The 20,988-nt window shown below is 45.9% G+C and overlaps 1 protein-coding gene across 6 annotated transcripts in view; it reads right to left on the bottom strand.

Annotated features, from left to right (window-relative positions):
* LOC138291300 (ankyrin repeat domain-containing protein 17-like) overlaps positions 1-20,988 on the bottom strand; it is a 1,121,799-nt gene that overhangs the window by 651,057 nt on the left and 449,754 nt on the right. For all 6 annotated transcript variants that reach the window (XM_069230308.1, XM_069230310.1, XM_069230309.1 and 3 more), the window contains exons 14-15: positions 6,034-6,136; positions 3,456-4,199 (exon numbers count right to left, since the gene is read on the bottom strand). In XM_069230308.1, coding sequence (XP_069086409.1) covers positions 3,456-4,199; positions 6,034-6,136 — 847 coding nt within the window. The remainder of the gene's footprint in view (positions 1-3,455; positions 4,200-6,033; positions 6,137-20,988) is intronic.

The raw sequence follows: 20,988 nt of genomic DNA, 5'->3' as shown, positions 1-20,988 counted from the left end.
TTAGGGCTCACTGGTACACGGCAAATGCGGAACCTGACACACACGGGGTCTTGCACTCACTGATGACATTAGGTGAGGAAACACACCTCATCACCAAGATATATCGGGCCCAGGTTGAGGCAGCTTTAGACCCCCTACGTTCACTGAGAGGAAGCTGGGAGGGCACGGTTGGCCGAGAACTCACAGACTCAGAGTGGAAAAAGGTACTGGCTTACCCCCGGATGGTGTCACGTAACACACGCTTAAGGTACCTTCAATATAATTACCTGCATAGAACATACCTCACACCCCACAGGCTGTTCCGTATATACGGTGGATCTCCAGCGACCTGCCCGAGGTGCGGGGGGTGGGGCGAATTTCGACCACATGGTTTGGACTTGCCCGGTGATCCAGACGGGCTGGAAGGAAATGTTGACTACCTTAACTGAATTGCTTGAGATTGAGTTAAGACCCAGCCCCGAGTTGTGCTTGCTGGGCCTCGGACCAATGGCACTCCGTGGAAAAGCAAAGGGGCGTTTTTTGGACCTCACCCTGGCACTATATAAGAGACTAATCTCGAGGGGCTGGAAAGCTGCGGGTTGTCCTTTACTGACTGCCTGGGAGAATGATACATTAACGTGGGCTAGAGCTGAATTACAGGTCCTAAAAGCAGAAGAAGCCAGGAGTATCCGCCGGGTTCCCATAGCTCCGGGGTGGGAGAGCTTAGTGACGAATTGGGAGTGTATAATTAGGAGATTGGTGAACCCAGCAAGAGAAACCAGCGACTCCCAACCCACGCCGAGGTCGGAGCCAGGCGATTGTAGCACATAGATAGGCGCCCAGAACAAACCCGACCTCCACGTGGTTTTCATTAATTGTAGAGGCCTGAAGGCAGCTTGGCCGTGGACCCCCACCTCGCCATCGAACATGATAGGCAGTGTGCGTGCCCCTCCGTTTACACGGCGCGTCCCTGCGCCCTGGGCCGATATCACCCCCTGCTTAAAATTAAAACTAAAAAAAAAAAAAAAAAAAATGGATCTGGCATAGCACCTTCAGTTCAACAACTATAAAAATTATTTGCACATAGCCGCATGGTTGGCCCTGGGTGGCCTGTTCTTTTTTTTTTCCCGCCTCTTCCTCCTTCATCCCACACCCAATTGGGTGCCACCTAACCCTCCACATCATCATCCCAAGTTACAAGGAAGAAGGGGTCTAAACCTGTTGCTTGACTATTGCTTATGCAGAACAAAGAGCTGTAACAAAGAAAAGTGATTGAATAAGTAAAAGAGTAACTGGTTGAATAAAGAGAAATAAAACGATTGTTAATAAAGATCGAGCAATAAGCGAAAAAGTACAAAATAAGAAGCAGATATAAAAGTGCATGTGAAATGAATAAATATGTAACGTTGTAATAGCAAACAAAAAAAAAAAAAAAAAAAAAAAACAAGGGTTGAGGTTCTTACCAGAGGGGTCTGAAGCACAAGTGCTGAATGTGTTGAGTCTGGGAGCCTCTTTAGTGTGCAACCAAACCGACAGCAGAGAAATATAATCTGAAAGTGGAGTCCATGCCTACACGCATTACCTACTAAGCAAGGACTTTTAAATGAGACCTTGTGACTCAGAGATTTCCCAGATTAAACATCAAGCCCAACACTAGACGGCAGGAGTATGCAGAGCATGTGTATTTACACCCACACAAGCTTCAAACACAGGAATCAGGTGGTGATAAGCCAATTGTGGCTTCAGAATTAAAGTAGAGATCACTTGACAATAACTACCTTATAATGTACAGCAAAAGCATTCAATAACATGGACAGAAAGACCCCCAAAAAAGTGTCAAATAAGAGTGGGTTGTACGTGTGGACCAATACATTCCTATAATCCTAACACAAGAGTCATGACCTTGATAAGAATGTATTAAGACCTATGAGAAAGGTTCAGGTATAAAATAATAACCATCTAGTGTTAGATAAGGTGAAGGTCTCCCAAACTGAAATTGCTTTCCCTTTAATTTTAACAGATAGGTGTTAAATTAGGTTTATGAAGAGAGACGAATGTAAAAAAAAAAAAAAAAAAAGGGAATTTGATTTTCATCACAAATAACAAACATTATGGATCTGTGAAAAATGTGAAGTTTGTTGTCAAAGTGATGGGTGGGAGCGGAGAAGCACACCAAATAAAAAGGAACTTGCTTTGTCATAATTATGAAAAATACTTCACAATGCTACACACTCTGCAGGATGGGGTTACTTTTAATGCAATGGTACGATAGGTAGTAGATTATTCTCAGATTTTTCACGTGCATAAAAATTTAATTCCCATACATTACATTTTAACTTGCTATAAGCGTCCCACGCCTTTTGACATTTCTGACATTTTGTTATAGCCTAAATAGCAATATATAGGACAGGACTAAAATCTACTGCTACATACTGGGGCAAACCTCCACTGAATAACTGCACTGGATTTTAATTTTTAAACACTCAATGCAAATCCATGTCCAAATTTCTGAGTGAAGTAACAGCTGTACTTGTCATAACTGGTACAATGTACCCTGCAAATTCTGTGCAGTAAAGTGTAGCCTAAATCTCAATAGGTTGGCGGTGTCTGAACATTTTACATAAGCAGTGAAAACATGTACAGTCTACTTCTCTAACAGGTTAAATAACTGATTTGTTACAGTCTGAAGTAGGTTACCAGTATATAGATAGGGTAGGCAAACCTATTCATTAGCTTTTCAATATTAATACAGAAATACTCTTAGCAAATTCTACTACCAAATGGAAAAGACTACACGTGGATATAACAGTTCCTGATATCCTTTGAACTACAAGTAAAGTTTTAAACAAATGCCAATGTTTCAAACATTTCAGGTTTCCCTATATTTTCATTGGATGAGCTCCATCACAGCCCTGGATGCTAATTATTACCTATCTACATGAAGTCAAACTTGAGACGTTTCAGATACAACAAAAAAGTGTGTGTGTGTGTGTGTACACGTACACACACACACACATATATATATATATATATAAATATATATATATATGAGCAATTGTTAAGCACAGGAAATGTATGCAGCACTGAAAATATATTTGATAAATTACAGTCACATGGGTACCTGCGCTGGCTAATACACTAACAGATAAATCACACACAACTGGAAAATAAACTACAATAACAGCTCTCATAGTGTCTTCCCCTAATAGCAATAGACTAACTAAGAACTTGACATGCACAGTCAGCTACCTTGCAGATGGGAAACAGTTCCCAAATAAAATGTAGTACCCATCCTGAACCCATATACCAAGGTAATTAACTGATATTAGTAAAAGTGAAACAAACTAATAACTGTAAATACTGGCCAGTTAAATGAGACTAAGTTAATACTAAGATGTGCATGAGGTATTCCCTCCTAAACTATATTATTCATGTTCATCTCAAATGCAACATCTGTTCAAACAACAGAAACCCACCTGCCATGATGTCATCCAGCGTATCAGTGAGGGTCTGAGCAGGACTGGCTACCATTAACCCTTCTTGTGTTTCTTCCGGAATTCCTTGCCCAAGCCCTGACAGCTGAACTTGGCCAAGGACTGGCTGTCCAACTATAACGCCCTGGAGTTCTGTGAGGCCTGCAATAGACCCTGGAGGTAAAGCACCAGCAGCTATAGGCAAAGCTTGGGACATTGCCAGAGGTTGGATTGGTGTAAACCCCAACTGTGCAGCAGTCTGCTCTGGGTCCTCTTTGAGTAAAACGGGGTCCACTTGTTGTAAATGTGCATAGTCTGCATCTGTTAGCTGTTCGCCCACCACAGGAGTTAAAAGTCCAAGATGCTGACAAGACTGCTGCTGCTGAAGTTGAATTCTTTGAGCTTTTACCTCTAGGTATTGTTTTTTTAACTGCTGCTGTGTTTTTAGCTGCAACTCCCGCTCAACTTTCTGCAGTTCTTCCAGAATCTTTTGCTTTTTTTGGATTTGCTCCTCTCTGGTTTTGTTAAGCTCCTCAATTTTCTCCTTTGTAAGTTGGTCGGCATGTGCCAGTTCCAAGGATTGCAGCTGAGCGTTTTTTTCTATGGCTTCTTTTATCCTCTGCTCCAGCTCTGTCAATTTTCCCTGTGCCTCTTCCACAATGCTCTCCGGAGACTGGTTGCTGATGTACCCTTGTACATCCTGGGTGGCTGCTGGCACGTGGTTGCTGGACTTCTGTTTAGAAGCAGCTGTGTAAAAAAGAAACCCCCTCAGAACCAATGGCACGGAATTACATTGAACTACTGCTGGGGACAGTTAAAAGGTAAACAAAAGAGTGGCACCCATGAAAGAAGGATATTGAGAACCCTGAGCAAGCCACCTCTTCAACGTCTGATTTAGTGAGACAAAAACGTTGAGTCCAATACAACAGGGCTCAAGAATATTGCTTGCACACTTCAGGTGACTTGTTGGAGGAACTGTAATGTTAAAAGGACCAAACGTTTTATCAATGAATCTGTTAACCAAATTTGCATTTCCAAATAGCTATATTTGTTTGACCAATACAAGAATATAAGCTGCATTGCAAAAGTTGGATGAACAAATGCAGCAGAAGAAAAACGTTTTACAAATGGGAATCAAAAGTGTTATTCTGAGCCCTGTGTAAGCACTTATCAGTTTTGCAATACATTTTTAACAATCTGTTTTAGACGCAACCAATTAAACTGTGGGCGAAAGAAAGGGGTGTTAGTTGTCTCCACACTTGCATGCAAGAAAAGGGGTACTAAACATAAAATGCAATTAAACTTGAGAGGAAAATCAGAACAAAAACAAAGAAATAGAAGGACAATTACAAAAGGAACAAAGTCTACATGGGACATACCCAATTTACCTCACTTAAAAGATAAAGAACTTAAAGCCTTTAAATTTTGAATGGGAAAGAAGTGCCATACACTAGTCATTTGCATCCCATAGTGCAATAAACATCATTTGACTTGGGCAGTAATGACCACATGATTAAGCAAGATAGGACCCTCAAGTTGTGCACCCTTCTTACTGTAAGTGAAAATCCAGACATCCATTTCAAAGGAAGTCAGGTGCCCTGTTCACTTCTATCAATGGTCACCCAAGGCGGAAATTAAATGGTTTTAATTAGTAAAAATGCTAGGCATGGAAAATACTGTGCAAGGCAGACAGGTGTACAGAACACAAAACAAATACATTTAAACTAATGGAAATTAATGAAAGGATTTGAAAGATAGCTCTTTAATGTCTCTCTTAAAAATAAACGTGGGAAAAATCTGCAAAAATATAAATGAATTTAACTCTAACAAGTCAAGTTCAATCTGACAACTTCATATGAAGAAATATTTTAAAGTGTTCCAGTCAAGAAGCTCTGATTCAAGCTCATCTGAAGTGGTCAGGCAATATCAGGACAGCTAATGAAACAAGCTAAATAGTAGCCTGTGTTGTAAACATCAACTAGTGTAGACTCCCAAGAGATCATGTGCACAGCATTGCCAATGGGCTAAATGCAACCTGGATGTTACCAGAAGCGTAAGATAGTAATTTCAACATTTGCCTTTTCAGTTACTCAGATAAAGAAACTTTCAGAAGGAAATGCTGTTTTATTTTTAAATGCAGCCTTATCAAAAAGCAGGTGGATGAAAGAAAGAAACTGTTTTGCTTACAGTGAAATACCTACTCGATGCACACATCACTATTTTCAACCTCAAAAGCAACAATGCAGAAAAATTCATACACCTTTAAATGCTAGGTCCTCTTGTGAAAGCTATTTTTTATAGGGGAAAATGTGCTTCCGAAAACGTAATTATCAGGTATGGCAATGACTGAACAAACCACATAATCAAACATTTTTAAATGTTTAACTGATAACACACTAAAGAAGGCAGATTTCACTATGAAAATAAGTTTAAATTTCATAGGTAATTAAACATTTCTTCAATTAAGTTTGTTATTGCAAGACCCATATGTAAAACCCACTGAAAATGCATGACAGTCTTTAAATGATCTAGACCCTTCTAAAAACATTAAAACATAGCTGCTGAGCAAGCTACTACTGACCTTTGTTTCTGACCGGAAGTGTTGCAGAGACATTGGCTGGGGGTTTGTCAGGCTCCTGGGGAGGGACGACCATGGGCAGGGCTTGCACAGGTACACGTGGAGCCTAAAACATTGGACAATGCAATTGCTAACATTTCTTCACTTTCACTATACTAGAAATTACACTTAAAATGTTTTTCACATATTTAAAACAACAGAACCATCAGGGTTCTAAAAACAGACACTGCCTAGCTGTTGATTTAAAGGGAAGTGCAAGCATAATGTCTTTGTGAAGCCGCCCAGAGCCTCAATTAATTAGGCAGAATTTGGGCCAATGTAACAAGGGCATTGCATTCTTAAGGAAATTTAAGCTGGCCCCAATAACCAGCAATTTCTTCTTAAACATTAAATATTGTGCATTCAAAAACAGGATGACTACTCGGGTCAGAAAATGTAAACTTTTATATTGCTGTTTTGTAACTTGTAGAAAGAACAAATGGAAAAAAAACATGCAAAAACCCTCTACAAGGTTGGAAGATACACGTACAAGGACGGAAGATGCAAATATACTTTAGGATTAGACTATGTAAGGCAATCTCAAACTGGCTTTGGGGATTTCAATCATTTTCTCAATAAACGGCTTGAAATGTTATTCTATGCATGAAGAACACAGTTTCAGAAATGTCCCTTTCTACAATTAACAGGACATTCAAAAGAAAATCCTAATTCATACAGGGCCCCTTCACAGGACCAACTACACCTCATTAGAACTCACTTTCACTGAAAAGGTAGACATGTAGATGTGAAATAAAGTACTTCTGATTTAGTTGTTTGGGTAAATCCTTTCTTTATTCAGTATCTGGTAACAAACAGCTCAGCCATCTGAAACACAACACTTCTCCAACCTCCGCTCCTCAGACATTTTCTCTCCATTCCATCCTGACGCCCTCCCAGGGCGCCACTAGCTAGACCGCAATCTTTCCTTGGTTTTAGAAAATGCCTAAGTGACAGCTAAGAGCCATGTCCACTAATTCCTTTCTGTAGGAAGTTGGCTCTGTATGTGCTATTTCAAAGTAAGGAATAGCATGCACAGAGTCCAAGGGTTCCCCTTAGAGGTAAAATAGTGGTAAAAATAGATAATACTAATGCTCTATTTTGTGGTAGTGTGGTCGAGCAGTAGGCTTATCCAAGGAGTAGTGTTAAGCATTTGTTGTACATACACATAGACAATAAATGAGGTACACACACTCAGAGACAAATCCAGCCAATAGGTTTTTATATAGAAAAATATCTTTTCTTAGTTTATTTTAAGAACCACAGGTTCAAATTCTACATGTAATATCTCATTCGAAAGGTATTGCAGGTAAGTACTTTAGGAACTTCAAATCATCAAAATTGCATGTATACTTTTCAAGTTATTCACAAATAGCTGTTTTAAAAGTGGACACTTAGTGCAATTTTCACAGTTCCTAGGGGAGGTAAGTATTTGTTAGGTTAACCAGGTAAGTAAGACACTTACAGGGCTTAGTTCTTGGTCCAAGGTAGCCCACCGTTGGGGGTTCAGAGCAACCCAAAAGTCACCACACCAGCAGCTCAGGGCCGGTCAGGTGCAGAGTTCAAAGTGGTGCCCAAAACACATAGGCTAGAATGGAGAGAAGGGGGTGCCCCGGTTCCGGTCTGCTTGCAGGTAAGTACCCGCGTCTTCGGAGGGCAGACCAGGGGGGTTTTGTAGGGCACCGGGGGGGACACAAGTCCACACAGAAATTTCACCCTCAGCAGCGCGGGGGCGGCCGGGTGCAGTGTAGGAACAGGCGTCGGGTTCGCAATGTTAGTCTATGAGAGATCTCGGGATCTCTTCAGCGCTGCAGGCAGGCAAGGGGGGGATTCCTCGGGGAAACCTCCACTTGGGCAAGGGAGAGGGACTCCTGGGGGTCACTTCTCCAGTGAAAGTCCGGTCCTTCAGGTCCTGGGGGCTGCGGGTGCAGGGTCTCTCCCAGGCGTCGGGACTTTAGGTTCAAAGAGTCGCGGTCAGGGGAAGCCTCGGGATTCCCTCTGCAGGCGGCGCTGTGGGGGCTCAGGGGGGACAGGTTTTGGTACTCACAGTATCAGAGTAGTCCTGGGGTCCCTCCTGAGGTGTCGGATCTCCACCAGCCGAGTCGGGGTCGCCGGGTGCAGTGTTGCAAGTCTCACGCTTCTTGCGGGGAGCTTGCAGGGTTCTTTAAAGCTGCTGGAAACAAAGTTGCAGCTTTTCTTGGAGCAGGTCCGCTGTCCTCGGGAGTTTCTTGTCTTTTCGAAGCAGGGGCAGTCCTCAGAGGATGTCGAGGTCGCTGGTCCCTTTGGAAGGCGTCGCTGGAGCAGGATCTTTGGAAGGCAGGAGACAGGCCGGTGAGTTTCTGGAGCCAAGGCAGTTGTCGTCTTCTGGTCTTCCTCTGCAGGGGTTTTCAGCTAGGCAGTCCTTCTTCTTGTAGTTGCAGGAATCTAATTTTCTAGGGTTCAGGGTAGCCCTTAAATACTAAATTTAAGGGCGTGTTTAGGTCTGGGGGGTTAGTAGCCAATGGCTACTAGCCCTGAGGGTGGGTACACCCTCTTTGTGCCTCCTCCCAAGGGGAGGGGGTCACAATCCTAACCCTATTGGGGGAATCCTCCATCTGCAAGATGGAGGATGTCTAAAAGTTAGAGTCACTTCAGCTCAGGACACCTTAGGGGCTGTCCTGACTGGCCAGTGACTCCTCCTTGTTGCTTTCTTTGTTCCCTCCAGCCTTGCCGCCAAAAGTGGGGGCCGTGGCCGGAGGGGGCGGGCAACTCCACTAAGCTGGAGTGCCCTGCTGGGCTGTGACAAAGGGGTGAGCCTTTGAGGCTCACCGCCAGGTGTTACAGCTCCTGCCTGGGGGAGGTGTTAGCATCTCCACCCAGTGCAGGCTTTGTTACTGGCCTCAGAGTGACAAAGGCACTCTCCCCATGGGGCCAGCAACATGTCTCTAGTGTGGCAGGCTGCTGGAACTAGTCAGCCTACACAGACAGTCGGTTAAGTTTCAGGGGGCACCTCTAAGGTGCCCTCTGGGGTGTATTTTACAATAAAATGTACACTGGCATCAGTGTGCATTTATTGTGCTGAGAAGTTTGATACCAAACTTCCCAGTTTTCAGTGTAGCCATTATGGTGCTGTGGAGTTCGTGTTTGACAGACTCCCAGACCATATACTCTTATGGCTACCCTGCACTTACAATGTCTAAGGTTTTGTTTAGACACTGTAGGGGTACCATGCTCATGCACTGGTACCCTCACCTATGGTATAGTGCACCCTGCCTTAGGGCTGTAAGGCCTGCTAGAGGGGTGTCTTACCTATACTGCATAGGCAGTGAGAGGCTGGCATGGCACCCTGAGGGGAGTGCCATGTCGACTTACTCGTTTTGTCCTCACTAGCACACACAAGCTGGCAAGCAGTGTGTCTGTGCTGAGTGAGAGGTCTCCAGGGTGGCATAAGACATGCTGCAGCCCTTAGAGACCTTCCTTGGCATCAGGGCCCTTGGTACTAGAAGTACCAGTTACAAGGGACTTATCTGGATGCCAGGGTCTGCCAATTGTGGATACAAAAGTACAGGTTAGGGAAAGAACACTGGTGCTGGGGCCTGGTTAGCAGGCCTCAGCACACTTTCAATTGTAAACATAGCATCAGCAAAGGCAAAAAGTCAGGGGGCAACCATGCCAAGGAGGCATTTCCTTACACAACCCCCCCCCAAACGAAAGAGGATGAGACTAACCTTTCCCAAGAGAGTCTTCATTTTCTAAGTGGAAGAACCTGGAAAGGCCATCTGCATTGGCATGGGCAGTCCCAGGTCTGTGTTCCACTATAAAGTCCATTCCCTGTAGGGAGATGGACCACCTCAACAGTTTAGGATTTTCACCTTTCATTTGCATCAGCCATTTGAGAGGTCTGTGGTCAGTTTGAACTAGGAAGTGAGTCCCAAAGAGGTATGGTCTCAGCTTCTTCAGGGACCAAACCACAGCAAAGGCCTCCCTCTCAATGGCACTCCAACGCTGCTCCCTGGGGAGTAACCTCCTGCTAATGAAAGCAACAGGCTGGTCAAGGCCATCATCATTTGTTTGGGACAAAACTGCCCCTATCCCATGTTCAGAGGCATCAGTCTGCACAATGAACTGCTTAGAATAATCTGGATCTTTTAGAACTGGTGCTGAGCACATTGCTTGTTTCAGGGTGTCAAAGGCCTGTTGGCATTCCACAGTCCAGTTCACTTTCTTGGGCATTTTCTTGGAGGTGAGTTCAGTGAGGGCTGTCACAATGGATCCATATCCCTTCACAAACCTCCTGTAATACCCAGTCAAGCCAAGGAATGCCCTGACTTGAGTCTGGGTTTTTGGAGCTACCCAGTCCAGAATAGTCTGGATCTTGGGTTGGAGTGGCTGAACTTGGCCTCCACCTACAAGGTGGCCCAAGTAAACCACAGTTCCCTGCCCTATCTGGCATTTGGATGCCTTGATAGAGAGGCCTGCAGATTGCAGAGCCTTCAAAACCTTCCTCAGGTGGACCAGGTGATCCTGCCAGGTGGAGCTAAAGACAGCAATATCATCAAGATAAGCTGTGCTAAAGGACTCCAAGCCAGCAAGGACTTGATTCACCAACCTTTGGAAGGTGGCAGGGGCATTCTTTAAACCAAAGGGCATAACAGTAAACTGATAATGCCCATCAGGTGTGGAGAATGCTGTTTTCTCTTTTGCTCCAGGTGCCATTTTTATTTGCCAGTACCCTGCTGTCAAGTCAAAGGTACTTAGGAATTTGGCAGCACCTAATTTGTCTATGAGCTCATCAGCTCTTGGAATTGGATGAGCATCTGTCTTGGTGACAGAATTGAGCCCTCTGTAGTCCACACAAAACCTCATCTCTTTCTTTCCATCTTTGGTGTGAGGTTTGGGGACTAAGACCACTGGGCTAGCCCAGGGGCTGTCAGAGCGCTCAATCACTCCCAATTCCAGCATCTTGTGGACTTCCACCTTGATGCTTTCCTTAACATGGTCAGACTGTCTAAAGATTTTGTTCTTGACAGGCATGCTGTCTCCTGTGTCCACATCATGGGTACACAGGTGTGTCTGACCAGGGGTTAAGGAGAAGAGTTCAGGAAACTGTTGTAGGACTCTCCTACAATCAGCTTGCTGTTGGCCAGAGAGGGTGTCTGAGTAGATCACTCCATCTACGGTGCCATCTTTTGGGCCTGATGACAGAAGATCAGGGAGAGGTTCACTCTCTGCCTCCTGATCCTCATCTGTTACCATCAACAGATTCACATCAGCCCTGTCATGGAAGAGCTTAAGGCGGTTCACATGGATCACCCTCTGGGGGCTCCTGCTTGTGCCCAGGTCCACCAGGTAGGTGACCTGACTCTTCCTTTCTAGTACTGGGTAAGGGCCACTCCATTTGTCCTGGAGTGCCCTGGGAGCCACAGGCTCCAGAACCCAGACTTTCTGCCCTGGTTGGAACTCAACCAGTGCAGCCTTTTGGTCATACCAAAACTTCTGGAGCTGTTGGCTGGCCTCAAGGTTTTTGGTTGCCTTTTCCATGTACTCTGCCATTCTAGAGCGAAGGCCAAGTACATAGTCCACTATGTCCCGTTTAGGCTCATGGAGAGGTCTCTCCCAGCCTTCTTTAACAAGGGCAAGTGGTCCCCTTACAGGATGACCAAACAGAAGTTCAAAGGGTGAGAATCCTACTCCCTTCTGTGGCACCTCTCTGTAAGCGAAAAGCAGACATGGCAAGAGGACATCCCATCTCCTTTTGAGTTTTTCTGGGAGCCCCATGATCATGCCCTTTAATGTCTTGTTGAATCTCTCAACTAAGCCATTAGTTTGTGGATGGTATGGTGTAGTGAACTTATAAGTCACTCCACACTCATTCCACATGTGCTTTAGGTATGCTGACATGAAGTTGGTACCTCTGTCAGACACCACCTCCTTAGGGAAACCCACTCTGGTAAAGATACCAATGAGGGCCTTGGCTACTGCAGGGGCAGTAGTCGACCTAAGGGGAATAGCTTCAGGATACCTGGTAGCATGATCCACTACTACCAGGATATACATATTTCCAGAGGCTGTGGGAGGTTCCAGTGGACCAACTATGTCCACACCCACTCTTTCAAAGGGCACCCCCACCACTGGAAGTGGAATGAGGGGGGCCTTTGGATGCCCACCTGTCTTACCACTGGCTTGACAGGTGGGGCAGGAGAGGCAAAACTCCTTAACCATGTTGGACATATTGGGCCAGTAGAAGTGGTTGACTAACCTCTCCCACGTCTTGGTTTGTCCCAAATGTCCAGCAAGGGGAATGTCATGGGCCAATGTTAGGATGAACTTCCTGAACAGCTGAGGCACTACCACTCTCCTAGTGGCACCAGGTTTGGGGTCTCTGGCCTCAGTGTACAGGAGTCCATCTTCCCAATAGACCCTATGCGTTCCATTTTTCTTGCCTTTGGACTCTTCAGCAGCTTGCTGCCTAAGGCCTTCAAGAGAGGGACAGGTTTCTTGTCCCTTACACAGCTCCTCCCTTGAGGGTCCCCCTGGGCCTAAGAGCTCAACCTGATAAGGTTCAAGCTCCAAAGGCTCAGTTCCCTCAGAGGGCAGAACCTCTTCCTGAGAAGAGAGGTTCCCTTTCTTTTGCTGTGTTGCAGTTGGTTTCCCAACTGACTTTCCTTTCCTCTTGGTAGGCTGGGCCATTCTTCCAGACTCCAGCTCTACTTGTTCACCCTGTGCCTTGCACTGTGCTCTTGTTTTCACACACACCAGTTCAGGGATACCCAGCATTGCTGCATGGGTTTTTAGTTCTACCTCAGCCCATGCTGAGGACTCCAGGTCATTTCCAAGCAGACAGTCCACTGGGATATTTGAGGAGACCACCACCTGTTTCAGGCCATTGACCCCTCCCCATTCTAAAGTAACCATTGCCATGGGATGTACTTTTCTCTGATTGTCAGCGTTGGTGACTGTGTAAGTTTTTCCAGTCAGGTATTGGCCAGGGGAAACCAGTTTCTCTGTCACCATGGTGACACTGGCACCTGTATCCCTCAGGCCCTCTATTCTAGTCCCATTAATTAAGAGTTGCTGTCTGTATTTTTGCATGTTAGGCGGCCAGACAGCTAGTGTGGCTAAATCCACCCCACCCTCAGAAACTAGAGTAGCTTCAGTGTGGACCCTGATTTGCTCTGGGCACACTGTTGATCCCACTTGGAGACTAGCCATACCAGTGTTACCTGGATGGGAGTTTGGAGTGGAACCTTTCTTGGGACAGGCCTGGTCTCCAGTTTGGTGTCCATGCTGTTTACAGCTATGACACCAGGCCTTTTTGGGATCAAAGTTTTTACCCTTGTACCCATTGTTTTGTGAAGAGGCTCTGGGCCCACCCTCCTGTGCAGGTTTTTGGGGGCCTGTAGAAGACTCTTTACTATTTTTAGTTTTGGTTGTCTCATCACCCTTCCCCTGGGGAGTCTTTGTGACCCCTTTCTTTTGGTCACCCCCTGTTGAAGTCTTGGACACCCTTGTCTTGACCCAATGGTCCGCCTTCTTTCCCAATTCTTGGGGAGAAATTGGTCCTAGGTCTACCAGATGCTGATGCAGTTTATCATTGAAACAATTACTTAACAGGTGTTCTTTCACAAATAAATTGTACAGCCCATCATAATTACTTACACCACTGCCTTGAATCCAACCATCTAGTGTTTTCACTGAGTAGTCAACAAAGTCAACCCAGGTCTGGCTCGAGGATTTTTGAGCCCCCCTGAACCTAATCCTGTACTCCTCAGTGGAGAATCCAAAGCCCTCAATCAGGGTACCCTTCATGAGGTCATAAGATTCTGCATCTTTTCCAGAGAGTGTGAGGAGTCTATCCCTACACTTTCCAGTGAACATTTCCCAAAGGAGAGCACCCCAGTGAGATCTGTTCACTTTTCTGGTTACACAAGCCCTCTCAAAAGCTGTGAACCACTTGGTGATGTCATCACCATCTTCAAATTTTGTCACAATCCCTTTGGGGATTTTTAACATGTCAGGAGAATCTCTGACCCTATTTATATTGCTGCCACCATTGATGGGTCCTAGGCCCATCTCTTGTCTTTCCCTTTCTATGGCTAGGAGCTGTCTCTCTAAAGCCAATCTTTTGGCCATCCTGGCTAACAGGAGGTCATCTTCACTGAGAGCATCCTCAGTGATTTCAGAAATGTGGGACCCTCCTGTGAGGGACTCACTATTTCTGACTAACACAGTTGGAGACAGGACTTGAGGGGTCCTGTTCTCCCTATTTAGGACTGGAGGAGGGACATTGGCCTCCAAGTCACTAATTTCTTCCTCTGTGATGTCATCATCAGAGGGGTTGGCTTTTTCAAACTCTGCCAACAGCTCCTGGAGCTGAATTTTGGTAGGTCTGGAGCCAATGGTTATTTTTTTGATATTACAGAGAGACCTTAGCTCCCTCATCTTAAGATGGAGGTAAGGTGTGGTGTCGAGTTCCACCACATTCATCTCTGTATCTGACATTATTTTGCTAAGAGTTGGAAGACTTTTTAAAGAATCTAAAACTGTTTCTAGAATCTAATTTCAAACTTTTAACAAACTTTTAAACTCTAAAAGACAATGCTAAACAGGGACTTAACACACAAGGCCCTAGCAGGACTTTTTAAGAATTTAGAAAACTTTCAAATTGCAAAAATGAATTTCTAATGACAATTTTGGAATTTGTCGTGTGATCAGGTATTGGCTGAGTAGTCCAGCAAATGCAAAGTCTTGTATCCCACCGCTGCCACCAATGTAGGAAGTTGGCTCTGTATGTGCTATTTCAAAGTAAGGAATAGCATGCACAGAGTCCAAGGGTTCCCCTTAGAGGTAAAATAGTGGTAAAAATAGATAATACTAATGCTCTATTTTGTGGTAGTGTGGTCGAGCAGTAGGCTTATCCAAGGAGTAGTGTTAAGCATTTGTTGTACATACACATAGACAATAAATGAGGTACACACACTCAGAGACAAATCCAGCCAATAGGTTTTTATATAGAAAAATATCTTTTCTTAGTTTATTTTAAGAACCACAGGTTCAAATTCTACATGTAATATCTTATTCGAAAGGTATTGCAGGTAAGTACTTTAGGAACTTCAAATCATCAAAATTGCATGTATACTTTTCAAGTTATTCACAAATAGCTGTTTTAAAAGTGGACACTTAGTGCAATTTTCACAGTTCCTAGGGGAGGTAAGTATTTGTTAGGTTAACCAGGTAAGTAAGACACTTACAGGGCTTAGTTCTTGGTCCAAGGTAGCCCACCGTTGGGGGTTCAGAGCAACCCCAAAGTCACCACACCAGCAGCTCAGGGCCGGTCAGGTGCAGAGTTCAAAGTGGTGCCCAAAACACATAGGCTAGAATGGAGAGAAGGGGGTGCCCCGGTTCCGGTCTGTTTGCAGGTAAGTACCCGCGTCTTCGGAGGGCAGACCAGGGGGGTTTTGTAGGGCACCGGGGGGGACACAAGCCCACACAGAAATTTCACCCTCAGCAGCGCGGGGGCGGCCGGGTGCAGTGTAGAAACAAGCGTCGGGTTTGTAATGGAAGTCAATGGGAGATCTAGGGATCTCTTCAGCGCTGCAGGCAGGCAAGGGGGGGGTTCCTCGGGGAAACCTCCACTTGGGCAAGGGAGAGGGACTCCTGGGGGTCACTCCTCCAGTGAAAGTCCGGTCCTTCAGGTCCTGGGGGCTGCGGGTGCAGGGTCTCTCCCAGGCGTCGGGACTTTAGGTTCAAAGAGTCGCGGTCAGGGGAAGCCTCGGGATTCCCTCTGCAGGCGGCGCTGTGGGGGCTCAGGGGGGACAGGTTTTTGTACTCACAGTATCAGAGTAGTCCTGGGGTCCCTCCTGAGGTGTTGGATCGCCACCAGCCGAGTCGGGGTCGCCGGGTGCAGTGTTGCAAGTCTCACGCTTCTTGCGGGGAGCTTGCAGGGTTCTTTTAAAGCTGCTGGAAACAAAGTTGCAGCCTTTCTTGGAGCAGGTCCGCTGTCCTCGGGAGTTTCTTGTCTTTTCGAAGCAGGGGCAGTCCTCAGAGGATGTCGAGGTCGCTGGTCCCTTTGGAAGGCGTCGCTGGAGCAGGATCTTTGGAAGGCAGGAGACAGGCCGGTGAGTTTCTGGAGCCAAGGCAGTTGTCGTCTTCTGGTCTTCCTCTGCAGGGGTTTTTCAGCTAGGCAGTCCTTCTTCTTGTAGTTGCAGAATTCTAATTTTCTAGGGTTCAGGGTAGCCCTTAAATACTAAATTTAAGGGCGTGTTTAGGTCTGGGGGGTTAGTAGCCAATGGCTACTAGCCCTGAGGGTGGGTACACCCTCTTTGTGCCTCCTCCCAAGGGGAGGGGGTCACAATCCTAACCCTATTGGGGGAATCCTCCATCTGCAAGATGGAGGATTTCTAAAAGTTAGAGTCACCTCAGCTCAGGACACCTTAGGGGCTGTCCTGACTGGCCAGTGACTCCTCCTTGTTTTTCTCATTATTTTCTCCGGCCTTGCCGCCAAAAGTGGGGCCTGGCCGGAGGGGGCGGGCAACTCCACTAGCTGGAGTGTCCTGCTGGGTTGGCACAAAGGAGGTGAGCCTTTGAGGCTCACCGCCAGGTGTGACAATTCCTGCCTGGGGGAGGTGTTAGCATCTCCACCCAGTGCAGGCTTTGTTACTGGCCTCAGAGTGACAAAGGCACTCTCCCCATGGGGCCAGCAACATGTCTCGGTTTGTGGCAGGCTGCTAAAACTAGTCAGCCTACACAGATAGTCGGTTAAGTTTCAGGGGGCACCTCTAAGGTGCCCTCTGTGGTGTATTTTACAATAAAATGTACACTGGCATCAGTGTGCATTTATTGTGCTGAGAAGTTTGATACCAAACTTCCCAGTTTTCAGTGTAGCCATTATGGTGCTGTGGAGTTCGTGTTTGACAGACTCCCAGACCATATACTCTTATGGCTACCCTGCACTTACAATGTCTAAGGTTTTGTTTAGACACTGTAGGGGCACAGTGCTCATGCACTGGTACCCTCACCTATGGTATAGTGCACCCTGCCTTAGGGCTGTAAGGCCTGCTAGAGGGGTGTCTTACCTATACTGCATAGGCAGTGAGAGGCTGGCATGGCACCCTGAGGGGAGGGCCATGTCGACTTACTCATTTTGTTCTCACTAGCACACACAGGCTTGTAAGCAGTGTGTCTGTGCTGAGTGAGGGGTCTCTAGGGTGGCATAAGACATGCTGCAGCCCTTAGAGACCTTCCTTGGCATCAGGGCCCTTGGTACTAGAAGTACCAGTTACAAGGGACTTATCTGAATGCCAGGGTGTGCCAATTGTGGATACAATGGTACATTTTAGGTGAAGGAACACTGGTGCTGGGGCCTGGTTAGCAGGGTCCCAGCACACTTCTCAGTCAAGTCAGCATCAGTATCAGGCAAAAAGTGGGGGGTAACTGCAACAGGGAGCCATTTCTTTACACAAGCCCCCCCCAGCCCACAGGCCAGGAGACTCAGCCCAAGCTGGGAGAGTCTTCCTAGTCTGTCAGGCGAGGAAGAGTAGGAGAAATAGGCTGGTTAGTTGCAGGGCCTACTCTGCCTTACATCCTTCTGTTCAGGTCATTCCCTTTGGGGAACTGACCCACTTCCACAGTGATAGGACCTAGTCTGAATTGCCTCTTGTCTGCTTCTTCAATGTCTCCACCCATTCTTTTTATTTTGGGTTTAGAGGTATCCACCTCTGCTAATCTTATCTTAGCCAGGGTCATCCCTAGCTTACCCAAAGAGGTTACCCAGAGCTGGAGTAACCCCACCATGACCAACAGGGTCAGGGGGCCTAACTTGCTATTTGGCATGGGGTCTGACCACCATGCCAAGGATAGTGCAGCCACAAAGGCTAACACCCAGCAGAGGCCACTGACAGCTGTCAGTGCCCAGAACCACACCTTTAGCTCTTCACCTAAAAGGGAAGGGGCTAAGTTACAGGCTTCTTTGGGTTCAGGTTGCCTGTCTGCTGTATTGGAGTGGGGGGTTACCACATCTTGTAGTAAACACCCTTCTTCCACTCTTTCTTCTGTTAGCTGAGGAGCCACCCACTCAGGTTTAACAGTTGCCTGACTAGCCAGGACTTCTTGTGGGTCAGGTTGGACTTTATCAGGGCCATTTTTGGAGTTCTCCCCTACTGGAGCAGAATCTCCTTGGCTTGCTGTAACCTTGGCTAAAGGTTGTCCACCCTTCCTACTCTGTTTTCTTTTCTTCTTCTTCTGGGGCCTGCTTGCATTTACTGCAGAGGCAGGACTTCCAGAATCCTTGGGAGAGGACTGGCACTGGACCAGTTCCTCTCTTGAGCTCTGACTAACCTCTGGGTAGTCATTTCCAAGGAGACAATCAAGGGGGAGGTCTGTACTGACTACTACCCTTCTCCAGCTAAGAGTGCCACCCACTTCTATGGGCACTAAAGCCACAGGCCTCTTAGTGACCCTGTCTAGGCTAACTCTTACCCTGGCAGTCTCACCTGGGATGTACTGGTTTGAGAGCACCAGCCTGTCATGCACAATAGTGTGACTGGCACAAGTGTCTCTCAGGGCAGTGGTTGGGATTCCATTCACCAGTAGGTGGTGGAAGTGTCTACTTCCCTCTGGAATCTCCAACTCACCTGTTGGGCCCTGTTTCCAGTTGAAGGCTATGAAGACCTCATCTGAGGAGTCATCTCCCATGGCTACACTGGTTACCCCTGGAATTTTGTTCTGGGGTTTGTTTTTGGGACAAGAGTTGTCCTTGGTGTGGTGCCCAGACTGTTTACAGTTGTGGCACCATGCCTTAGTGGCATCCCAGTTCTTACCCTGGTACCCACCTTTGTTTTGGGTTGTGTCTTGGGGCCCACCCACCTGTTCTGGTTTTTGGGGGCCTACAGAGGACTCTTTTTCTTTGTTTCTAGTGTCACCCACTTTCTCCTGGGGAGTTTTTGTAACCCCTTTCTTTTGGTCACCCCCAGTGGAAGTTTTGGTTACCCTAGTCTTGACCCAGTGGTCTGCCTTCTTTCCCAATTCTTGGGGAGAAATTGGACCTAGGTCTACCAGATACTGATGCAACTTTTCATTGAAGCAGTTACTTAAAATGTGTTCTTTCATAAACAAATTATAAAGCCCAACATAGTCACATACTTCATTTCCAGTTAACCAACCATCTAGTGTTTTTACTGAGTAGTCTACAAAATCAACCCAGGTCTGGCTCGAGGATTTTTGAGCCCCCCTGAATCTAATTCTATACTCCTCAGTGGAGAATCCAAAGCCCTCAATCAGGGTACCCTTCATGAGGTCATAAGATTCTGCATCTTTTCCAGAGAGTGTGAGGAGTCTATCCCTACACTTTCCAGTGAACATTTCCCAAAGGAGAGCACCCCAGTGAGATCTGTTTACTTTTCTGGTTACACAAGCCCTCTCAAAAGCTGTGAACCATTTGGTGATGTCATCACCATCTTCATATTTTGTTACAATCCCTTTGGGGATTTTTAGGATGTCAGGAGAATCTCTGACCCTATTTAAGTTGCTGCCACCATCGATGGGACCTAGGCCCATCTCTTTTCTTTCCCTCTCTATGGCTAGGATCTGTCTTTCCAAAGCCAATCTTTTGGCCATCCTGGCTAACTGGATGTCCTCTTCACTGGGGCTATCCTCAGTGATTTCAGAGGTGTTGGTCTCTCCTGTGAGGGAACCAGCATCTCTGACTATTATTTTTGGAGTCAGGGTTTGAGGGACCCTGTTCTCCCTAGATAGGATTGGTAGGGGGGAATTTTCCTCCAAGTCACTATCCTCTTCCTCTGAGTTGCCACCCTCAGAGGGGTTGGCCTTTTCAAACTCTGCCAAAAGCTCCTGGAGCTGTATTTTGGTAGGTTTGGGGCCCATTGTTATTTTCTTTATTTTACAGAGTGACCTTAGCTCCCTCATCTTAAGATGGAGGTAAGGTGTGGTGTCGAGTTCCACCACAGTCACATCTGTGCTAGACATTTTGCTTCTAAAAGTTGGAATACTTTTTAAGAATCTACAACTGGTTCTAGAATCTAATTCAAACTTTTACAAACTTTTAAACTCTAAAAGAAATGCTAAACAGGATCTAACACAAGGCCCTAGCAGGTCTTTTAAGAATTAAGAAAACTTTTCAAATTGCAAAAATCAATTTCTAATGACAATTTTGGAATTTGTCGTGTGATCAGGTATTGGCTGAGTAGTCCAGCAAATGCAAAGTCTTGTACCCCACCGCTGATCCACCAATGTAGGAAGTTGGCTCTGTATGTGCTATTTCAAAGTAAGGAATAGCATGCACAGAGTCCAAGGGTTCCCCTTAGAGGTAAAATAGTGGTAAAAATAGATAATACTAATGCTCTATTTTGTGGTAGTGTGGTCGAGCAGTAGGCTTATCCAAGGAGTAGTGTTAAGCATTTGTTGTACATACACATAGACAATAAATGAGGTACACACACTCAGAGACAAATCCAGCCAATAGGTTTTTATATAGAAAAATATCTTTTCTTAGTTTATTTTAAGAACCACAGGTTCAAATTCTACATGTAATATCTTATTCGAAAGGTATTGCAGGTAAGTACTTTAGGAACTTCAAATCATCAAAATTGCATGTATACTTTTCAAGTTATTCACAAATAGCTGTTTTAAAAGTGGACACTTAGTGCAATTTTCACAGTTCCTAGGGGAGGTAAGTATTTGTTAGGTTAACCAGGTAAGTAAGACACTTACAGGGCTTAGTTCTTGGTCCAAGGTAGCCCACCGTTGGGGGTTCAGAGCAACCCCAAAGTCACCACACCAGCAGCTCAGGGCCGGTCAGGTGCAGAGTTCAAAGTGGTGCCCAAAACACATAGGCTAGAATGGAGAGAAGGGGGTGCCCCGGTTCCGGTCTGTTTGCAGGTAAGTACCCGCGTCTTCGGAGGGCAGACCAGGGGGGTTTTGTAGGGC

Source organism: Pleurodeles waltl, chromosome 1_1, assembly GCF_031143425.1.
Source record: "Pleurodeles waltl isolate 20211129_DDA chromosome 1_1, aPleWal1.hap1.20221129, whole genome shotgun sequence".
Taxonomy (NCBI): Eukaryota; Metazoa; Chordata; class Amphibia; order Caudata; family Salamandridae; genus Pleurodeles; species Pleurodeles waltl.
Note: the sequence above shows the minus strand (reverse complement) of the source record. Positions and strands in the feature narration are given on the sequence as shown.